Here is a 22826-nt window from a genome sequence, read left to right on the forward strand (position 1 = left end):
ACTGTGGCGCACCATTGCTGTTCGTGCGGCGGCTGACCGTAAATTAATTCGTGCCCGCGCGCCAAAACAATACGATCCGCAATGGGTTAAAGAAAATCTTTTTTGACTACAAACACTAATTACAATACTCTACTACTTTTGGAAGTCTTGACTGCCTCTTTTTGAATAGACTTCAGTTGAGCCAATGTTTTGCATTATATCATTCGCAGTTTTGAGTCTTCTAGTCCTTTGAGAAAATTAGGGTCATTGTGTGTGGGTTCTAACATGTCCTAAGTAATTCCAAGCTAGTTTACAGACTGTTCATCCTGTATCACTAAATTCCTAACTTGATCGATAACTTCATAATTTTGATTTGGATCAGAATGAGAATCACTGCCTATTGAAATGTGGGGTGTCTATTACACTTGTAGCACTTGTGTTTTGTAACAATTTGGTACATCATGAAATCGGGCACAAGCTGTACCTATATCACACTTCTACATCTTCTCTGAAGGTCTGTTGAAGTTTTTTGAATGGTTTCATTTTGGGAATCACCCATATTTTGACCAAATCATATGTTTCATGATGTTCCACCATAGCACACAAAGTAAAAATGTTCCTGTAGATCATTCAATATAGGGAAATTGAACTATCAACTGCTGACATGACGACATCATCTGACCATGGTTATGGTTGATTGCAACGATATGTCAGCACCTCACTCTAGTTATTTCCTTCCATAATAGAAAATAATATTGGATAGCTTTTTAACACACACCATTTTTAACATGCATTTACAAAAAAATTATAATTCTGTCAGAGAAAGCTCTGGATTAACAATTTTTGTTTTGGATAATATAAAACTACATTTGACAGTATAAATCTGTTTATAAAGTACAAAAAGTTCAGGAAATTTCTTGTTATATTTGGAGCTAAAATAAGTGGGCTATGTTTTTAAAGGTTTTATTAATTTTATATTTTGTTCTGTGTTTTGTTCAAGTGCTAAAAATTTAAAAATAATTGATTTGAACAATTATTTTATATATGTATATATATATATATATATATATATATATATAAAATGTGATACAAAAAATGTAGTATATCAAATTCAGTGTAAATAATGTCCTAAAGACTACATCGGCTCTACAACAAATAATTTAAGAATAAGAATGACAGGTCACCATTATGATTTTAAGCATAATGATGAATCAAAACCATTAGTCATTCATAGTAAAATACACAAAGAATCTTTTGAAAATTTATATACAGTAAAACCAATACGATCAATAAAAAATAATTGAAATACGTCAAAATTAAGAAATTTAGAACAAGCATGTCAAATTGTCACAAAATCTAAATTTCCCTATGGATTAAATCTTCGATAAATTTAAATCATCTGAACACTCATCGCATCTTTACACCCACAGTCTGAACATATGTTTATCATTTCAAGAATATTATGCTTATTAATTTATTTATCTGTTTACATGTATGTTTTTAATTATTTTATGTGTTTTGTTATGTTGTTTTGACCTGAAGAAGCGTAATGCGAAATATAGTTAATTAATATTAATATGTTGGTCTTTTTCTACATATATATATATATATATAGGGTGATTCGGTTAGTGTTGGCACTTTCTGAGCTGATTGTACTATAAAAAATAGAGAAAAAAGTTCATATAAACATGGGTCCGGAAATGCTTCCTTACTGGGTTATGGCCAATTGAAGATTTCACCAAAAATTGTGTGCAGGAGGTCAAATGATGATTTGCCGCGTGTTTATGAAGAGATATTTATAGGCGAATGCAACTTTTTTTAACGGATTTTTAGATGAGAAATTGAATAAAGTTCATCTCATAGCTGTATCTCATTTAGTTTTTTTGTTATACTACAAAAAACAGAAATAAAATAATTTTGAAAACACTTTTTTAAGGTTTAACGGACAATTATTTTGTTAAATAGGCATTGAAGACCCACATTTTTACAAAGAAACTTGCAGAAAATTTAATTCTGAATAAAATTATGTGCTACACGGCTATTAACAGCGAAGTATTAGTTTCTGGAATTTAATTTTACAACAAACATTCTACCAAGCAAGAAATTCCAAAGCAAAGGAAAACCGCATTTTAATGACATAGAGTAGCCTACACATAAGATTTATTAGGATGCAATTTAAATTAAGTTTTAAATAAATTATTGTTTTTTCATCTAAAGCTTATAATACTACGTACCACTTTCATAACAGGTGTTCAAAAATCAGTCCTTGTACTTCAATACACTTAGCAGCTCGCTTTCTGATTGATCGAGTTATCCTCCGCAACGCTGCACGATTGTTTTTGATTTGTGCGGCGGCATCTTCAATTCGATTTATTAACTCTTCACGTGTATTTACTTTGTTCTGGTACACCAGGTTCTTCATCCAACCCCATATACAGAAATCTAATGGAGTTAGATCTGGTGATCGTGGTGGCCAAGTGTGTGGTCCACCGCGACCAATCCATCGCCCGGGAAACTGCTCGTTTAAGTGCATTGTTACATTATGGGAAAAGTGGGCAGGGGCACCATCATGTTGATAAATAATATTGCACCTTGCTGCTAATGGAACATCTTCTAATAATAGTGGTAGTTGTTCTGTAAGGAATTCTAGGTACATGCAGGAATTTAGATGTCCTCAGAGAATGAATGGTCCTATTAATCGATCATGAATGAGTCCACACCATACATTTACACTAAATCTGTGTTGAAAGTTGCTCACGATTGTACTATGTGGATTTCCCTCTGCCCAAGTGTGTTCATTGTGAAGGTTGTTGACGCCATCTCGGGTAAATTGAGCTTCATCAGTGAATAAAATGGTTCTATGATGTTGACGGTTTCTAATTAACCAGTTGCAAAATTCCAATCGAAGAGGAGGATCTGTTGGTTGAATACTTTGAACTTGTTGTTTATGGTAAGGGAACATGCTATTTTTGCGCAAAGTTCTCCATACTTCAGACTGAGACACTGCGAATCGCCTAGAAAGACGCCGTGTACTGACACCAGGACTGCGTTCAGTAGCCATGATTATAGCCTCTTCCATATCTACATTATTCTGGGCAGGGCGATCCCGATAATTATTAATACTAGGAAGTTTACCTGTTACTCTTAGGGTACAAAATGATCCACTGATCGTTTTTGGGTTTGGAACTCTGCGATTAGGAAATCGTCTTCGGTATTCTGCAGTAGCAGCGGTTGCATTTCCGTCACAAACGCCTAAGACAAATACCATGTCGGCATATTCTTCCGTTGTAAATAACAAAGGCATTGCAATTGTGATAGTAAGTTACTTTAAAATACACTTCACTAACAAACGAGTAGTAAATTAATTGTATTAAATTGCACTCATTAAACTAGTACAGAATTGGTAACAAATAATTTGGATTCCTCAATAAATTGCAGTGTATTGTTGAACAGCTGATTTGTGATACCAACTTATAAAAACATAATTTACCTTCTGTAAAGCTAACGTGACAAAGATATGTAGGTACATGATGTAACCATTTGGATAGTCCTAAAAAGTAATAGTATTATTGTTTTTTAGTTGAGCATTAATCTATTAAAATCGTATTTACAATTGTATGCTAATCAATTATTTGTGTACCTTATATCATTACATTACGGTGTTTATTTACTAAATACGTATTTCTTGCTTGGTAGAATGTTTGTTGTAAAATTAAATTCCAGAAACTAATACTTCGCTGTTAATAGCCGTGTGGCACATAATTTTATTCAGAATTAAATTTTCTGCAAGTTTCTTTGTAAAAATGTGGGTCTTCAATGCCTATTTAACAAAATAATTGTCCGTTAAACCTTAAAAAAGTGTTTTCAAAATTATTTTATTTCTGTTTTTTGTAGTATAACAAAAAAACTAAATGAGATACAGCTATGAGATGAACTTTATTCAATTTCTCATCTAAAAATCCGTTAGAAAAAGTTGCATTCGTCTATAAATATCTCTTCATAAACACGCGGCAAATCATCATTTGACCTCCTGCACACAATTTTTGGTGAAATCTTCAATTGGCCATAACCCAGTAAGGAAGCATTTCCGGACCCATGTTTATATGAACTTTTTTCTTTATTTTTTATAGTACAATCAGCTCAGAAAGTGCCGGTAACACTAACCGAATCACCCTGTATATATATATATATACAGGGTGATTCATGAAGTTCTCCCCCCACTTCTACAGCACATTGTACTAGTCAAAATAATGAAAAAATGTTATATAAACATAGGTCCGAAAACGCTTCGTTAGCGAGTTACAGCTAGCGAAAGATTTCGCCTGAATTCCTGGGTAAAGAGTAAAATAAAGCCATACTGAACTTTTGGAAAGGTTAATTAAGTAAGAAATATCATGGATTCTTAAGTATTTTTACCTGATAAAGCTAATGAAATAGATTTCAGAACTGTACCTGTAGTAGTTTTTGAGGGATTCAGGGTTAAATGCAAAAAATTGGGGCACGAAACAATGTTTTTTTAAGTTTGATGTACAATAACTTTGTTAAATTGGTAATAAATACATAAAATCAACAAACATTAATTGTAGAGAATTTAATTCTGAGAAAATTGATATAATCAAAGTCTAAAATAAAACAGAAATAAGAACCAAAAAATCGATTTTATTCAGTATAATACATTACTAGTTTTAAGCAACATTAATCAGGTTGGGCCAACCGTACGCACCTTTTTATAATAGATGTTCGAAAATGAGGCCATCATTATCAATACATTTTGCAGCACGTTTGTGTATTGCTTTTGTTGCGTTTCTAAATTTTTCAGGACTTCCCTGTATCTGCACAGCCGAATCCATAATACGGGCAATTAATTCATCACGAGAATTCACTTTTGTCTTGTATACAATGCCTTTCATCCATCCCCAGATGCAATAATCCAATGGAGATAGATCTGGTGATCTTGGTGGCCAAGGGTGAGGCCCTCCACGACCAATCCAGTGTCCAGGGAATTGATGATTTAAGTAAGCAGAAACGGCACGTGAAAAGTGGGGAGGTGCTCCGTCATGCTGGAAGTACAAATTTTGTCTGAGATGTAAAGGAACATTCTCTAACAGCTGCGGCAACTCTTCTTGAAGGAAATGCAAATAGAACTCAGCATTTAGGCGTCCAGGTAATATGAAAGGTCCAATCAGCCGATTGTGCAAAAGGCCACACCAGACATTGACGCTAAATCGGTGTTGAAAGTTCTGTTCCACTACCTCATGTGGATTTTCTTCTGCCCATGAGTGTTCATTGTGCAAGTTATTGACACCATCCCGAGTGAATTGTGCCTCATCCGTAAACAAAATACGCTTGTAGAGTTGGTTATTAATATTCAAAAAGTTGCAAAACTCCAAGCGAGCGGACCATCCCCTAGCTGTAGATGTTGAACCTTTTATTTATGAAACGGATAAAATTTGTTTCGATTAAGTGACCTCCACACCGTTGACTGCGAAACTCCTATCCGCCTAGAAATACGTCGTGTACTTACACCTGGACTGCGATGAACAGCATTAATAACAATATAATCATCAAGTTGGACAGCTCGTTCATAATTGGTTCTAGTACTTGGTAGTGATCCTGTTTCCCGAAGAGTACGAAAAGTTCCTGAAATTGTTTTGGTATCTGGAATCCTCCTATTAGGGTACGTAGTTCATATTCTTCTACAGCAGCTCTAGCATTACCATTACAGTAACCCAAAATAAAAACCATATCAGCGTATTCCTCTGATGTAAATAAGTAAGGCATTCTTTCGCTGAATAAACAATCGAATTATAACTCACAGAAAAATTGCATTTAATAACACGATTCACAGAACCCGATCTCCTGCTGTAGCTTGCAAAACACCACTAATACACAGTTCTAACGTAACAGTACAGAATACCATTGTTGATCAGCTGTTATTCGTGCGTTACCAACTTAGAAATAAATAAAAAAAAACTGCATTTCGATGATTAGTAAACGATAATAGGAAAATGTTTGCTTCATTTATTTTCGAACATTTGATTTAAATTGTTATTAAAAACAACTACAACGTAATAAAACATGATATTTTTATTTACAAACAAATTTATTTAACAGTTAATCTTGTTTTCTCAATTTATCTCATCATTAAGGAACAAACATTTTGTTTTTGTTTTATTTTAACTAAATACCGTACGGTATTTCTTTACAGCTAGTAATGTATTATACTGAATAAAATCGATTTTTTGGTTCTTATTTCTGTTTTATTTTAAACTTTGATTATATCAATTTTCTCAGAATTAAATTCTCTACAATTAATGTCTGTTGATTTTATGTATTTATTACCAATTTAACAAAGTTATTGTACATCAAACTTAAAAAAACATTGTTTCGTGCCCCAATTTTTTGCATTTAACCCTGAATCCCTCAAAAACTACTACAGGTACAGTTCTGAAATCTATTTCATTAGCTTTATCAGGTAAAAATACATAAGAATCCACGATATTTCTTACTTAATTAACCTTTCCAAAAGTTCAGTATGGCTTTATTTTACTCTTTACCCAGGAATTCAGGCGAAATCTTTCGCTAGCTGTAACTCGCTAACGAAGCGTTTTCGGACCTATGTTTATATAACATTTTTTCATTATTTTTACTAGTACAATGTGCTGTAGAAGTGGGGGGAGAACTTCATGAATCACCCTGTATATATATATATATAGATATTTTAAAGAGTTTACATACTTAATTTGTTTCTTATTTGTAATAAGGCTTTTTTCTAGGGAAAGTGGACTGCGATCAGTTGCCAAATAAAATTGGACTAATCAAAATTACGATGGGGAGCACCAATGTCTTTCTGGCACTAATTTATCATTATGCAGCTTTTTAAAAAATATAATCACAATTCTGATATATTGGTACACAGTCTTCTTGAACTATAAATCATGGCATTAAGTCTATATTAGTGCCTGGCCTTAAAAGGGTTAAAAGAACAGAAATTATTTTTAAGTAGATATTTAAACTACATTAAAATTCATAAGGTATACAAAATTTAGTTTTATTTACCGTTTTCCCAAACTAGAAAACTATAAATTAAATTAAATTACTCTTTTGTGCAAGTTATTATGATAATGTAAAATATAATTGCCTTCAATCATGAACATTAGTATGTGAATATTATGAACGTTAATTAGGTGCAAGTCTTTATTAAACAGCTAATATTTTATTTCACTCTATTGTAAGCATAGACAGTGTAACATTTATTGCACCATGTTAATTAATATTGTGTCATTGTTGCTTTTATTTTATATAAAAAATATCCAAAGTAATTCCTTTCTAAATACTTTATTTTTATACGCTAAGCCACAATGAATAATTATCCAAGCATTTTTTGTTGTTGTTTTTTAATATGTATAACATAAAAATATGTGTTGTATATATGAAATAAAAAAACTAAAGGAATTGTTAGAATCTATGGATGCACTCTATCTTACTGCTAATATCAAAACTTAGTCTAGTTTTCGTAGTATTTTAAAAACAGAAAAAAAGTCCACGTAGATTATAGATCTACCTGAACTGTATGTTAGCTTTCTTGACTTTAACTTCATAAGTACTATGTTAAACTCAAAACATATTTATGCCTTTATTTATAGTTTTAGAATTATGGGATATGTCTCAGTTTAAAGATATAATTAACCCGGGAGCACTCGCGCTATTAGATTGAATCTAACATAATTTTTGTGTTATATAACATTTTTTTTTATTTGTTATCTTACAACACTGAACCCTTAATTTATCCTTCTATGGGTACGTCTGCTGCGTATTGCATCATGTTTAGACATTAGAAGTTGCTGGGGTGGGGGGGGCGGACGCTCCTCGCGGGTTATTAGTTTCAACCTAACAGCGCGAGTGATTGCGTCAGCCCAATGTTAGGAGCGATCTAACGTCGCAAGTGATCGCGTAACTGCCAGTTTAAATCCATCAGTTAAGTGATTTTTCTTGTTTTTCTGTTTGCTTTTGAGTTATATTTCGTAGATTGCTCTTTTATGACTTTACAATTATTGCAATGAATGAAGATCATGAATAAGCCGTTCTTAGTTGGTTGGAGGATGTTAGATTCGATCTAACAACGTGAGTTCTTGCGTAACTTCTTGTAGCGCGAGTTCTCGCGGGTAAATGCATTCATAGACAAAAAAATTTTTTGGTACTTTATCTTTTGAATATTCAAGAAGTCTGTTCAATAAAAACCAAAATGCATTTTGACGTTTATTAATCATATCTTTAAAATAAGATTTCTCCCATAACTCAATGATAAGGGTGTACAAAGTTCTATAAAAGTTCTTTTATTACAGTTGGCTCCTAAGCAAAGACGCATTAAAACTAATTTTTAAATACTCTTTGCAGCATATTACATATTTTTTTAAAGATATATTAATAATTAAAACATAACTTCCATCATAGTAACAATCTCGACTTATCTGCAGCGCATTCTCAGCATTGGCTGTTATGGACATTGGGTAGCATAAAGCTGTCTCACACTCATGATAGATCATCCCCTCAAGAGGCAGCTGGAGTCAGCTCAGATTCATTTTTTATTCCATTTGAATTCAAGGATTATAATTTATTACTATAACAGTTTTTAGATAAATATTCTACAAATCATCATGATTATAAGGCATGTTTTTTCAAGTAAGTACCATTTTGAAATTCCATCACTGCAGCACTGCAGTTGGTGTCCTGTGTCTGTACACTGTCTACCTTCATCTGATAGCTAGCTAATGATGCAGTTACAACAAAATTCAATAATGTCTTATATGCATTAATACATTTCAAATTCCCTGTTGATTGAGAATCCCGTTGGCTATGAAGTACATACTGTTATTTGTTTTCTTGGTGCTAAAGGTGTGAAAGCACCTGAAATTGCTATCACAATTTTGAAGTATAAGGACAAAATATTATGAGTGATGGAATGCCATTCAAATGGTAAGAGCTTAAAAATATGGCCAAAAGAATGTTCATGATGAGAAAAGGAGTAATAATCAGCAACAATTTGGTGCAGAAAGTGAGTGATAAAAGTGAAAATAGACATTTCACAATTTATTTGTTATCAGAAGACTCTTCAAGTTTCAAGAAGTGACATTTTTATTTGAGAAATGTTTTGCTGTATGGCCATGTCTGTCCGCATGTGGCAAAAGAAGCTCTCATAACAGAATTTTGCTTGGAACAATTTGGTAATTCCCCAAACAGCCTCAATTTAACGCTCAGAGACTAGCATTTGGATTTTAATCAGAAGAAGCATCTTGAAGGTCAGCACCGCAACGACGAAAATAGCATCAAAAGTTCTAATAGTTATTTTAGATATGATAAGTGTCTTAATATTGATGGCAATTATGTCAAAAAGTAGATAAAAATGTGGCCTTTCATATAAACATAAAATTGTTAGAAAAAGTTCACTTGATATTTTTATATATCAAAATAGTATTTACTTAAAAAAAAACATGCCTCAAACACTTTAAAAATTGTATTCATTAAAAAAAACCTATTAAAAAACTTTTTATTTGAATTCGGATGTTAAAATTGCAGTACAATTATACACAAAAATCAGTTTGTGTACAATTGTGCTTATCAAAATTATGGCAATATATTATTAAAAAAATAAATTTCCATACAATTTTATTTATCTTTGTAAACAGATATGGTTGAAACTGAGCTGCAATGTAAATATTAAACATAACTGAAGTAAACTACTGTCACATTACTTATCATGTTTATTATTACACTATATGCTTGGCTTCCATGTTAAAACTACCCAGACGTTGGCCTCTGTTTGGGCCAGATCTCATCGCCTCTGAAGTATATAACTTAATTTTTACAGTGTACCATTTATATGTATAAATTTGTATTAATATAATGACTAATTTATGAACTAACCATGCAGATGTTATTTATTTCCTTTTCTAATAATACCTTCCTTTCCAGTACTTGTTTACAAAGTTTTATTGATTATTTTTGTAGACTTGCAACAGTATTTGAAGTATCAGATTCCTACAAACTAAATATCATTTATTCTATTCGAGTAAATAAATTAATCAGCTATTGGGTTTAGTCAGAATGTCTTTTTGGAAAAGAAAATGATTGAAAATGTATGTCTTTGAATTTTCATTGTACATATTACTTAGTCCTATGCCACTAGAAACCCATTTGAGCTTTGGCCTCACCAACATTGTACCTCCATGCTCTTCTGTCTAGGCTTATTTCAAGATCTTTTCTTTTCCCATCTTCCTCAGGTTTGCTCTTTTCTAACCCTCCCCATCTCATTCTTGGTCTTCCTTCCCACACTTGAAATTGCTGATTTCTCCCCTTCTATTAGCATGGTCCAGCCATCTCAATCTTCTGCTTCTTATAAGAGCAACCACAAATTTATTGGTACCTTGACAAGTCTTTCAGTTCCCTTCTTTTCCTCATTCTCCCTCCTCTTGGATAGAGCAATAAATCCTTAACATTTAGTTTTTAAAAAATAATTACATTTCTACTAGGCTTTACTTGCTAGAGCCTACAACTCTGATCCATACAGTTGTAGAACAGGCTGGATCAATACTTTATACAGCTGATGTTAAGATTTGTAAAATTAATTTTTTCACATTTTTAAAAAATAGTATGAGCAATAAAATTGGAATATAGCATGTTATATTTATCACATCACCTATTGTATTATAAAAATCAACTATATAATGGCAAATGGATTAGTAAAAAGACTTATATCCTGGGATTTGTGATCACTTTTCTTTGATAACATTGATGTAAATTTATGATGGGGAATATGATGGAACTTGATGGGAATTTATTCCACTTCTTTTATATCCTGTTGTGATACCAGACTCTACAAGAGTTATGATTATCAATTTGAACAGAATAAGCAGTAACCATGGTTTATAACTTATCTGTAACTTATGTATTCGATTTAAAAAAATTTATTTCATCTTTTTGAGGAGAAGCCAATCCCCTTTTATGCCTTATTCTGCCCGTCCTCAAGGGCCACTGGCCTGTTCAGGATCTTATCAAACAGAATAAGGGGGAGAGTCGATACAGTACGAGGTCGATGGTACTGATAAAAAGTGCAAGTCACAGACAGGATTCAATCAGACTCAAAGTCCAACATCTTGGACCAATCGGCCAACAGCACTCCCATAACAATATCCAATGAAAAATGCACATAATAGAAAATGTAATTTTACGTATATGATTTATTCATTAAGATTTGATAAGTGTATACTTTATATATAAATGATGAAATACAAAAAAAGGTTGAGATTTAAAAACATTTTGGATGCATATTGATTAAATCTTTGAAATGAGACATCTTCCATAATTCTATGGACCAAAAATTAAAGCGTAAAAGTTTTGAGGTAGAACATTGTTCGTATAGGGCTCAAAATCTAGATGGCTATCAGTAAAGCTGACTCTAAGTAACAGAACAACAGGGGTCTCAAGATAGAACATTGTAACACTATGCACTAAGGTGTCTAACTGTGATCTAAGACTCATATTATGTCAGGGATGCTACAGGTCAGGGAAATCAGGGAAGTCAGGGAAAAAAAACAGGACTGGAAATCAGGGAAAAGTCAGGGAATCCGGTCTCAAGTCAGGGAATTTCGACGTTGGTCAGGGAAAAATATAAAATCCCTTTACACAAATAAACTTAAGTGTTAGAGAGGGCTTCTTAGCCCTAACTTCGCCTGGTAAAATAAGACATTCTTTACTTTTTTTTTTTTTAACTTACTGCCGCCGCGCCGAGTCCAAGCCTGCAGACGATGCGGCGCATGAAGCAGGCAGCCGAGGCGGCTCGGCTGGCCCGGCCCAGCCGGTGCGACAGCGGTGCGCCTGCTTTAATAGCTAGTCATTTAAGTGTTTCTAGGAACAGACTGGAAAAGTGTGTTCAAAATTTTCACTCTAAGAATTGGATATCCAGTCAAGCAGCTGATAAGGTTGAGGGCGAGTTTAGAACTCTTACAAATAAATCTGATGTAATAACATTGTGTAAGTCGTACCGCAGAAGTGACCAGCGCATTGATCACTTCTGGAGGGGAAAGATGCTTACTCCAACCCGTACTCCTTCATACAGAAAGTCTTAATATTGAGTCACGGACAGGCATTTGTAGAGAGAGGTTTTTCTGTAAACAAAGAATTAATAGTAGAAAATCAGTTACCACGCTCGCTCATTGCACAACGTAGAGTATATGATGGCATAAAATCTTGCGGTGGAATTGATAATGTTGTTGTTGAACCAAAAATGATTCAGATGTTCAGGAGGGCTCGGACAGAGTATGGTGACAGAAAGTGCCAAATACTCTGTTAAGGCCTAAACAAAATCAAACTCTTTATTTTATCAACTAAATAAATAATGGGGTGAATAAATTGTATTCAGCAGTAATCGTATAATTTTAATTACAAAAATCATGTCCATTCAGTAGTTCATTAAAATTAATCTAGTAATACCTCTTTTTTTTTAATAGGATAAATACATTTTCAAATTTGTTTTCTGGAATATCTAATTTGATCTTAAACTCAACTATTTCTTGAATTTGTATGTCTTCAGTAAGTCAATTTTATTCTAAATAAACATTTACTGAGAATAATTTAGACAAATTAAAGTGGTAGTTAAACTTCTATCCATTTCTCTTTAACCCTTAGCGAGCCACAAATAAATAACCAAAACTAATCCTAAGAGCCATACACCTTAAAAATAAAAGAATTTCCACATACCAAAACCAATTTTTTTAATAATTCTTATAACATAAGAAGTAAACAAAAAATGACAAAATATTTTTTTCACTCTTTATTGTTAACTTATAGCCAAAAAATGGTAAAATCATAATTTCACTGAAAAAACTTAATTTTGACATTCTATGTGTTCATATATAAAATTAACAATAGTTGAACACAATTGAGGACCTTGCCGGACAAAGGGCACATAGTAAGATATTGTACTTTCGGGAAACGGCTCTTAAAGTTTATAGTTGTAAAGATATTTTGTAACACTTAAAGGATCCTGTGCTTAAAATTTATTGTACTGGAATATTTTATAAACTTTATTATAATGTTATTACTCTTGTATTTACTGAAAAGTACTAATTAGTAAAAATAAAATTTATAAGAGATGTTATGTGCCCTTTTTTAGCAATACATAGCCTATAACCTAAACTAATGGATAAATGCAGTGAAATATAAAAACAAGTTGATAAAGAACAAACTTTATTACATCACATAGCCAAAATCATAAAAATAAGGTTTTCAAGAATTTTCCTCAAAAATTTGCTCCAGCCATATTTCGTCATCTGCGGTCAAGTACTTCATCAAACTTCGGACATCAATGATTTTAGCTTCCGACACTTCAGGAAATGGCACTGTTGCAGGTTGAATTTCTCCTAATGTTTGTTTATTTACAGTGTTCATAAACTTGAAAGGAGAGTAGGTAGGAACAAAAGTGCTAGAACACACAACAGTTCCATCACTTTTGTATTTAATTATTACGTACTTCATGATTGTAAACTTCTGTTTTTTAGCCAACTTTTGAAAGTCTTCGAAGAAAGGCTGAAGGCTCTTATCCCAATCTTTTATGAGACTTCGATCCATTATTACTGTAAAAGGGCTAGGCTTCTGCCGAGCCTGAACCACAGCTTGCAGCCATGGCAGTTCCGATGACCTCTCTCTTTTTGATATGAGACCTAACAAGACCAAAGTTCCGGTCACATTGTGAGAATGAATGGCCCCTAACTGGAAACAACTGTATAATTTCTACGTCAAACACTTTGCTGAACCACGAACAAAATTTAACCATTGTGGCGTTGCGGTTTTGTCCCCCAGCAGAGTCCGATAACAAAACAACAGTTTTTACTTCTGATTTTTCAATATATTTCTTAAGGCAATCGTACAGAAATGAAGCCACACTGTTCGAATTCTTAGATGCTTGTGATTCCATGAAACAGTAGAAGTAAGACTCGTCATCATTGAAAATGTGTACGTTAAATGCATATAACCATAAAAGCCTTTTGTAAAATTGGCTGTTCACATTAATTCTTGGCACTGGGTAGTTTTGAGCATAGTCAAATTCACATACCAAAAAAGAAGAATCAGTTTTTGCTTTTTCTATGAACTCATGTTTTAAAGCTAGTCTTCTTTTATATTTACGCTGATGAATCTGATAAGGTACTTTGATTGGATCTTTAGGATTTCTTGACAGTTTTTCTCTGCATTCTGTACAATAATCGCACACATCACTTTTAGGTGACCTCATACCAAATTCATGGCCAAACTTAGATTTGAAACACTTAAAGTAGTGGGGGTAGCCCATTTTCAAGTTTTCATTTGTTTCAGACCTATAAAACTCTTGAAACAATGTGTAAAGAGTTTTAATATTGAGCTCCGGGTTGTCAAAGTACTTTAGAGAGGTTTTATTGCCACTATAATGGCTTAGGCTATATGGAATTGATTCAAGGTGTGTCTTCATCAAATCAAAAACATTATGTTTCAATTTGTGTGGTCGATTAGTGTGATGACCTCTCCGCAGGCCCGTAGCTAGGCTGGGGCAACCGGGGCATTGCCCCGGGGCCCCCGGCCAGGGGGGGCCCCCAAATGAAGGTGGAAAAATTGAAAATGAAATTAAAGTTTATGTGAAATTTATTGATTACTGTAGGGTCGTAGGGATATTTCATCGAATCATCAAAATGTCTTTATAAAACAAATATTTAAATAGCTTTTCAATATAAAATAATGGACAGATATTGTTCTCACAGAGATTTCGTAACAAAAATAGACAGACTATCAATCAGCCTGTCAGTTGTTACGCAATTAAAGAAATGCAGTTTGCACTTTTAGTTCACCTTACTCCCCCATCCCCAACAGTAATAAACTCGTCCTGACGTCGACGTGACGTAGACGGCTCCGTCTGCCGACTGCCTCTGCCACAGCTGACAGACGACAGTGAGAGTGACTACGACTAGTGAGCTAGTGACAGACAGCCCGGATAAGGTTATGTTATGTTGATGGTAAACTAACACCAAAAACTGACGTTTTGGCGTTCGTCCGTTACTCGTTTGTTACGGTGTTAAAGTGTTATACAATTTGTATTCTTATTCTTGTATTTGTTAAAATGAAAAGAAGCTATCAAAGTGGGGCAAAGAAAAGGCAAGACAAGAAGAAAAGAGAAGAGGATGCTTCAAAGTGTTCTTCCACCCTATCTGCTTGGTTATGTCCTACTACTAGTACTACTACAACTAAAAGTACTAATGTCACATCTACATCTAGTACTGAAACTAGACCAATAATTGGTGAGTGGTTTGAATTTAGATACGGTATTTAGGCCTAATTAATTAGCTTGGCCAATAACTATATAATTAATATGTTAAAATTAACTGTGTTAAAATTTATCTACAGTTTGGATGTTTGATTGAGTTTAGACCACTGTGTCTGACTCAGACTGCAATCTATTCTAATCTAATAAGCAATGTTTGTTTGTGAATTTATCACTAGTCATATATAGGCTACATATTACCTACTATTGTGTAGTGGTCATTTAATTTTTTATGTGATTTTTATGATTCCTTTGGTTTCTACTTCTTTCTGTGTAGGTATTTTATTTGTTTATACATGCACAGCAGCACAGCATGAATATCTATCATAGTAATTTTATATCTTTTTGTGATAATATGATGTAAAAAATGCACCACACTCGCTTGCACATTCATTATTTATGAGGCCATGTATCTACTCTTTTTATATTTTTTTATATATTTTTATATATTTTATATATTTTATTATATCTTTACAATGTTATTAAAATTGGCTTTAAATTATATGTTATATGTAACTTAATGTTATTTTGACTTGCTATTTTTTATTGCAGCCTCAGTCCCAGGAAATGAGATTGAAGAGGAAGTTACAGCTCAAGATAACGCTGAAGAAAGTATTGATGAAGAAGTAACATGCCTAGGGCTAGGGCATCAACAAGAAAATTGTGCCAAACCTCCAACAAGTCCTACGTCAAGCAGTGAACTGATCGGCGTAAATGATCAAGTAAATAGACATGCCAAGTACAGAATACTTATATTATATTTTTCAACATAACAACATATGCTGTTTTATCGCCCTAAACATGGAATCCCTACGATAAAATATTCCATGGTTACATGGAAGTAAACAGTATTACTTCCATGTAAACATGGAATTACAGTAAGTCCCTATTGTTATGATCATGTTTGTAAGAAAAAAATACTAATGCATTGCAATCTACTTACAGGTGGAATGTAGCCGGACGAATAAAATTAATGAAACTTGTTTAAACACCGGAGAACCCCATTTTCCAGACCAGATCATCGATCCAGAGGTGAAAAAACGAATTATTGAATTAGGACTAGGACCCTATCAACCAGTTGGCCCATTTCCATATGATGGAAAACAAGGTAGGTCCTTTTCAGACAATTATTTTACCCTGAAGTCAAAGTCTGGGCTCAAACTGAAAAGAACTTGGTTGTGCTATTCGTCCCAATTGGATTGTGTTTATTGCCAACCTTGCTGGTTGTTTCCCCAGAAAGGACCTGTAGGAGGATGGGATTCAGGATTAAGGGACTGGAAACATTTGTCTGATCGCATAAAGACACATGAGAATTCACAGCACCATGCTGATTCCTGCTTGGTTTATGAGCAATGGCGACGTCATGGCTCAATAGACGATGCACTAGAAAAAGGTTTGAAGGAGGAGCGGAATTTTTGGAGGAAAGTTTTGAAGAGGGTCTTAGATGTCTCCCTTATGTTGGCAACATGCAACCTTCCTTTTCGTGGAGACAGTTGGCATATCACTGATAGAAATAAAGGTAATTTTCTATCATTGATTGAATTGCTGTCAAAATATGACACTATCCTAGAAGATCTAATTACAAGGCCAAGTGGTACTGTTAATTATCTCAGTCCAACAATTCAGAATGAAATTATTTCTCTGATGGCTAGTGAAGTGCTTAGTGGAATTAAAGAAGAGCTTTTGAGTGCGCCTTTTTTCTCCATAATTTACAACACAACACAAGATGTAAGTAAAGTAGATCAGCTAAGCGAAGTTTTTCGCTATGTAAAGATTGACCATGACCAACTCGGAAAACCTTGTGAGTTGAGAATTTGTGAAACGTTTACATCTTTCACAGCAGTTACTGACCAAACCGCTTCGGGGCTAGAAGACGTCATCATAAAATCAATTTCAGAAAAAGGCCTTGACATAACAAAATGCAGAGGACAAGGATACGATGGTGCATCGGTCATGAGTGGTGTGTATAATGGAGTACAAAAGAGAATCCAAGAACTTGCACCCCATGCCTATTTCATTCACTGTGCCAGCCATAATTTGAATCTGGTTCTTAAAGATGCCGTTGAATGCAATCGAGAAATAGCACAATTTTTTGAGACGGTGCAAAATATTTACAGTTTTTTTGGCCACAGCATTGTTCGGTGGCAAGAACTAAAAGTCGTTTCTGGTTGTACAGAGAATCCGAAGGCTCCTGTTCCTAAAGACAAGGTAACATTAAAGACTTTAAACCCTACACGTTGGGCAGGGAGATATGAAGCTGTGTACGCTTTAAAGGAAAGGTTCGGTGATGTAATGAAAGCCTTAAATAAAATAATTTTGACAAGCAAAAAGCCAAAGGAAAGGAATGAAGCTGAGGGGCTCAAAAAAAGGTTAGAATCTTTTAGTTTTGTTTTGCTCTTGACTGTCCAGTGCAAAATATTAGGGGAAATAAACATTGCCTCAAAATCCTTGCAAACGGAATCTATTGATTTAATGACAGCGTACGATCTCCTAGGCAATGCTTTATTGAAAGTAACCGAACTTCGTTGGTCCTTTGAAGAAGTCTGTAGTGAAGCAGAAGAAGTATGTTCAAAATGGGGGATTACGATTACCCATGAATTTATTGGCCAACGTGCAAGAAAGGTAAAAAAGCACTTTGATGAACTTTGTGAAGACCAAAGACTGACAGATCCTAAAAGCAATTTCAGAGTGACAATATTCTTCCCAATGGTTGATACTATAGTGTCACAAATTGACAACCGTTTTAAAGGCATGAAGCAAGTGATTGATGCCTATAAAATTGTTCACCCTTCTTTCCTGGCCTCATGTTCAGATGAAGAACTGCGTTGTGAAGCTGATAATTTTGTAAGCAGATTTTCAGATGATGTAACGCCATTGTTCAAAGCTCAGATTTTATCAGTAAGGAATGCTTTTCAATCCAAATTAAAGGATTTCAAAGAAGTAAAAGAAGTTGCAAATCTCCTACTCATTGAAAACAGTTCCCTAGCATCAACCTACCCGGATGTACTAACAGCATGCTTTATGTACCTCACAGTCCCTGTGACAGTAGCCAAAGCAGAGAGATCATTCTCAAAATTAAAACTCATCAAAAACTACCTGCGAAGCTCCATGTCCCAACAACGTCTCACTGATTTGGCTCTTTTGTCTATTGAAAATGACAGAGCCCGAAAAATAGATTTTGACCGAATTATTGATGTTTTTGCTAGTGTCAAGTCAAGAAGAAAGTCTTTTTAGTAAGTTCAGTTGCATTCTCACTATCAAACTAGTTGGGCAATTTTAAACTTGAGAATGAGTGGGTATTACCACCATTGATCATATATAATTAATGGTATTACCAGTATTACCATAAACACCATAAATAAATATACAATTTATTGTGTATTCAAAGGTATTACATAATTAATGATATTACTTGTATGTTTATCTACTAAACTACATTGCTTGGATGTAGGCCTAAGAAGAGACTAAAAAGTTTTAAGACATCAGCACTTATGTCTTTATTTATTTATTATCTATTGTGAATAAAATTTGAAAAAATAATTATGTTTTTCATTTTCCTTTCAGCACTATAAATAGAATACCAATCACAATGGTAAGCTGAAAAAATAATGGCTCTAAAAACCAAACTAATGGCACCAGGGCCAGGAGTCATACAAATTTGCATATAAAATCATTACCAGTTTATGACTTACCGTAGAAATTTGTAAACATAGTTTAAGCAAACAATTAAGTATTATAGATTTAATAAGAAAAAAAGGTAATAATAATAATAATAGGATAATAATAAAAAAATGCACATAAATTCTAAGCCTAAAGATCCAATTAGTGTATGCTTATATCTATTAATTAAAAAAAGTGCGAAATATATAACAAAGGGGGGCCCCGAATGGACTTTCTGCCCCGGGGCCTCCAAGGGCCTAGCTACGGGCCTGCCTCTCCGTTCTGTAAAGTCCTGATCATTTAACACTTTTTGTTGGATTACTCTTATTCTTTTAGGACTTATTTGTAAAAGTTTTCTTAAGAAACCTTGACAGACTGATACCTTAAAACCACCAACGTTGATACTATAGGCCCAAATATTAATTCGGGCTTTTTTGGGTTGAATGGTCTGAGTTTGTTGATCAATCTTTTCTATACATTTAGAAATAAATGAGTCTTGTAACTCTTTACCTTAATGATGAAAATAATTCGTTCTGATGTTCTGCAGTAAAACTTTCAAAACATTTCTTACTACAACACTCGGTAACATAAAAAAACTGCTTTCCACTTACAGTCTTTCCAGACCTACCGACATACTCTTTGCCTTTAAATCGTTTCACTTTAGCACTTTCACGTTTCAAATTTGTATTGTTACTGTATAGTTTACGTTTGCGTTTAACTTTCGGCTGATCCATTGCACTTAATAGCTCTAGTTTTTAAAAGGATTTAACTTATGAACAATGAACATAACCTCAATAATTCAACAAGCTGAAAATAGAAACAGCACTGATGTTAGATGTCATTGTTTTGGATTTTGTCAGCTGCACAGCTGCAAAAAAAATTCTCTCAGAAACCAAAGAATAGAGATTTTTTTTCAAACTTTCAGGGCACATTCTAAACAACATGGCGGATCCAATAAAGCAATTGCCGGAAAAAGGGCACATACACCTATATGCCCTTTGTCCGGCATTGTCCACAATTATTGTTATATTTTACAAAAAACAAGCATATAGTAATTTGTATTTAGAGAAAATATAAAGAATATAGTAAAAATTTATATATATACAAATTAAATAAAAGCAATGAACTAAAAAAAAAACTTGACAATAAAGCCCTACATCACGATAATAATACATAAACTACACTGCAAATTGATCAAAAATATTGATTAACATCAAAATTGAAAAGATAAATACGCGGATCGAAAATGGAAGGGCAAATAAACATCTAACCTCACGGAAGGCTACAGGCGGACTGAGCGCGCGTCTGTAGACGTCGTTGGCTCTGCGGGAGACTATGAACATCCGGCCACCCGCTATTTTGTCAATCGAACAAGGGCCATGACCTTCAAAATAGACACGAACGGTTGTTTCTTGTTTAGATAAACCTTGTTTAACAGTTTTTACTAAGTTTGTTACCCAGAAATGCTTTTAAATAATATTAAAATAAAAAATTGATTTTGCGTCAGTGGACGTCGTTGGCTTTTAGGGCTAGTTTAGGCATGACATCTAGTAACGTCATTGGCTCGGTAAGGGTTAAGTCTTGTAACCCCCCCCCCCCTATATGCCACACAATTTTTCTTTTGAGAGAAAGAGTGTAATTTACATCTCTGAAAAGATCAATATGTGTGGTTTTATAATGCAAGTCTAGAGATTTATTTTATAGATATAAAAATTGGTAGCAGGTTGTGCATACTGTTTGATGACAACTTTTAACATCAATAATATAATAATGTTGGATTATGCTTTAGAAAATGTCTATCTATAATAGACAATAGACAATAGACAATAGACAATATTCTTTATTTGTTGTTTCTTTAAGAAATACAAATTGCGTCAATAGTAGATAATAACAAAAACTTAGATTAATATTTCTTGCTTTACAAATTGATGTGGTAATTTATAGAAGATCGAAGAACTCCTTCAATGAATATACAGGTCGTTTCCATCAGCCAGTCTCGAAAATGTCTTTTCAGTTCGTTCCCTTTCATGTTCTTGAGATTTGGTGGTAGTGCATTAATGATTTTGCGTCCAATGTAAGAAGGTTTTTTGCTGAATTGCGATGTGTGGTGTACAGGGAGAATGTAGTCCGTTGCTCGTCTGGTGTGGTATGAGTTGAGCATTTTCATTTCTAGGAAGGTCCATCTGGCTGGTGTAGATGACGACTGCATGGATGTACAGTGCTATGACAGTAAGAAGCTGCAGGGATTTGAAAGCTTCTCTGCAGCTTTCCCTAGGGCTGAGGCTATAGAGTGCCCTTACAGCTTTTTTTTGGAGTATCAGGATTTTGTTGAGATTGGTTTCAGATGTTCCTCCCCATGAAATTAAGCCATATCTGAGGTGAGACTCCACTACAGCATAGTATGCTGTCTTTGCCGTCTCCAAACCTCCTATCCACTTCATTCGCTTTACCACATAAGTGCCAGATGAAAGTTTTTTGGTCAGATCGCGTATGTGATCTGTCCAGGAGAGAGTCAGCATTAATTGTTTAGGCCAAGCAGTTTTGCCTTTTTTTTTCAACTAAAATATTAGGTATTTTTTGGAATCTGCTCTTGTCTTCTGCTAAAATTTATCTGGGTGGTTTTTGGATTGATTTATGACCAGATCGTTTTGAAGGCAGTATTGGAGTGATTTTTCTGTTGCTGATGAAATATCCAAAATTAGATTTTGTGCTGTGTTATTTGTAAACAAAAGAGTTGTGTCGTCTGCGTACATAATGGTTTCTACAGAATTGTCATTGATAAAACTTGAAAAATCGTTTGTAAAAAGTAATGAACAAAAAGGGGCCTAAAACTGAGCCTTGAGGCACTCCTCTACTTACTGTGAGTTGTCTTGATCTATACAACGCATTTACTCCCATTTACATTTTGTTGAATCTCAACTATTTGCTTGCGTCCTTTCAGGTAGCTAGTCACCCCAATCTTTCGCCAAGCCTTCAAAACCTAGGGCTGGAATCTTTTTCAAGATAAGATCATGATCTAGACAATCGAAAGCCTTACTGTAGTCTAATAGGACAGCTGATACGTGTTTGTGGTCTTCCTAATTTATCTATGACATATTCAATTAGATTAGTGACAGCTGTGGTGGTGGATCGTCCTTTGAGATAGCCATGTTGGTTTCTTTGTTATTAGATTATATCTGTCCAGATGTTGTAACATTCTTGAGAGTGCTACCTTTTTCTATTATTTTTGAGAAAGTTGGTATTAGTGAAATGGGACGGTAATTTTCAGGTTTAGTAATGGATCCTTTTTGTGCTTTGGGTATATTTTTGATATTTTTAAGGGGGATGGAAACTGGCCTGAGGAAAACGATTGATTTATTATGGTAACCAGTGGTGGTGCTAGTTGTTTGGCACAGTGTTTTACTAATTTTTGAAGGAATTTCATCAATTCCACATGATAATTTAGTCTTCAGGGAAGCTATCACTCCCAAGACTTCTTTAACAGTTGTTTGGTGTTAAAATTAGTGATTGACAATTTCTTTGTGGAAGCAAAATCGGATGAGTTATGGCTGTGTATTTCAGATGTTCTCTATTTTCGCCTAATGTGGAATCTGCTATTTGGGAAAAGTATTGGTTGAAATGTTCGGCTATTTTCGGCGGGGTTGTCTATTATGTTTCCTTCTATCTCCATCTTCAGTGTTGAATTTTCTTTCTGTTGCTTACTTTGCTTTTCTGAGTTTATTAATGTCCCAAACGGCTTTAGACTTATTGTCAGAGTTAATGATGTAGTTAGCAGCCATATGTTGTTTGAGACTCCTAAGCTTGAGATCGTAGGCTTTCTTTTTTTGCTGCCATGGATGTTCTA

At 34.0% G+C, this 22826-nt stretch overlaps 1 protein-coding gene across 1 annotated transcript; it reads left to right on the forward strand.

The window, feature by feature from the left end:
• Nucleotides 1–14718: 14718 nt before the first annotated feature.
• LOC124372507 lies at nt 14719–21342 on the forward strand. Its single transcript, XM_046830908.1, has 5 exons — nt 14719–15299; nt 15875–16044; nt 16268–16841; nt 17499–17601; nt 21156–21342. The coding sequence occupies exons 1-5, from the start codon at nt 15122–15124 to the stop codon at nt 21340–21342; spliced, it is 1212 nt and encodes a 403-aa protein (XP_046686864.1). The 5' UTR covers nt 14719–15121.
• The last annotated feature ends 1484 nt before the right edge of the window (nt 21343–22826 follow it).

The sequence above is a fragment of the Homalodisca vitripennis genome, unplaced genomic scaffold (assembly GCF_021130785.1).
Source record: "Homalodisca vitripennis isolate AUS2020 unplaced genomic scaffold, UT_GWSS_2.1 ScUCBcl_3391;HRSCAF=8907, whole genome shotgun sequence".
Classification (NCBI taxonomy): Eukaryota; Metazoa; Arthropoda; class Insecta; order Hemiptera; family Cicadellidae; genus Homalodisca; species Homalodisca vitripennis.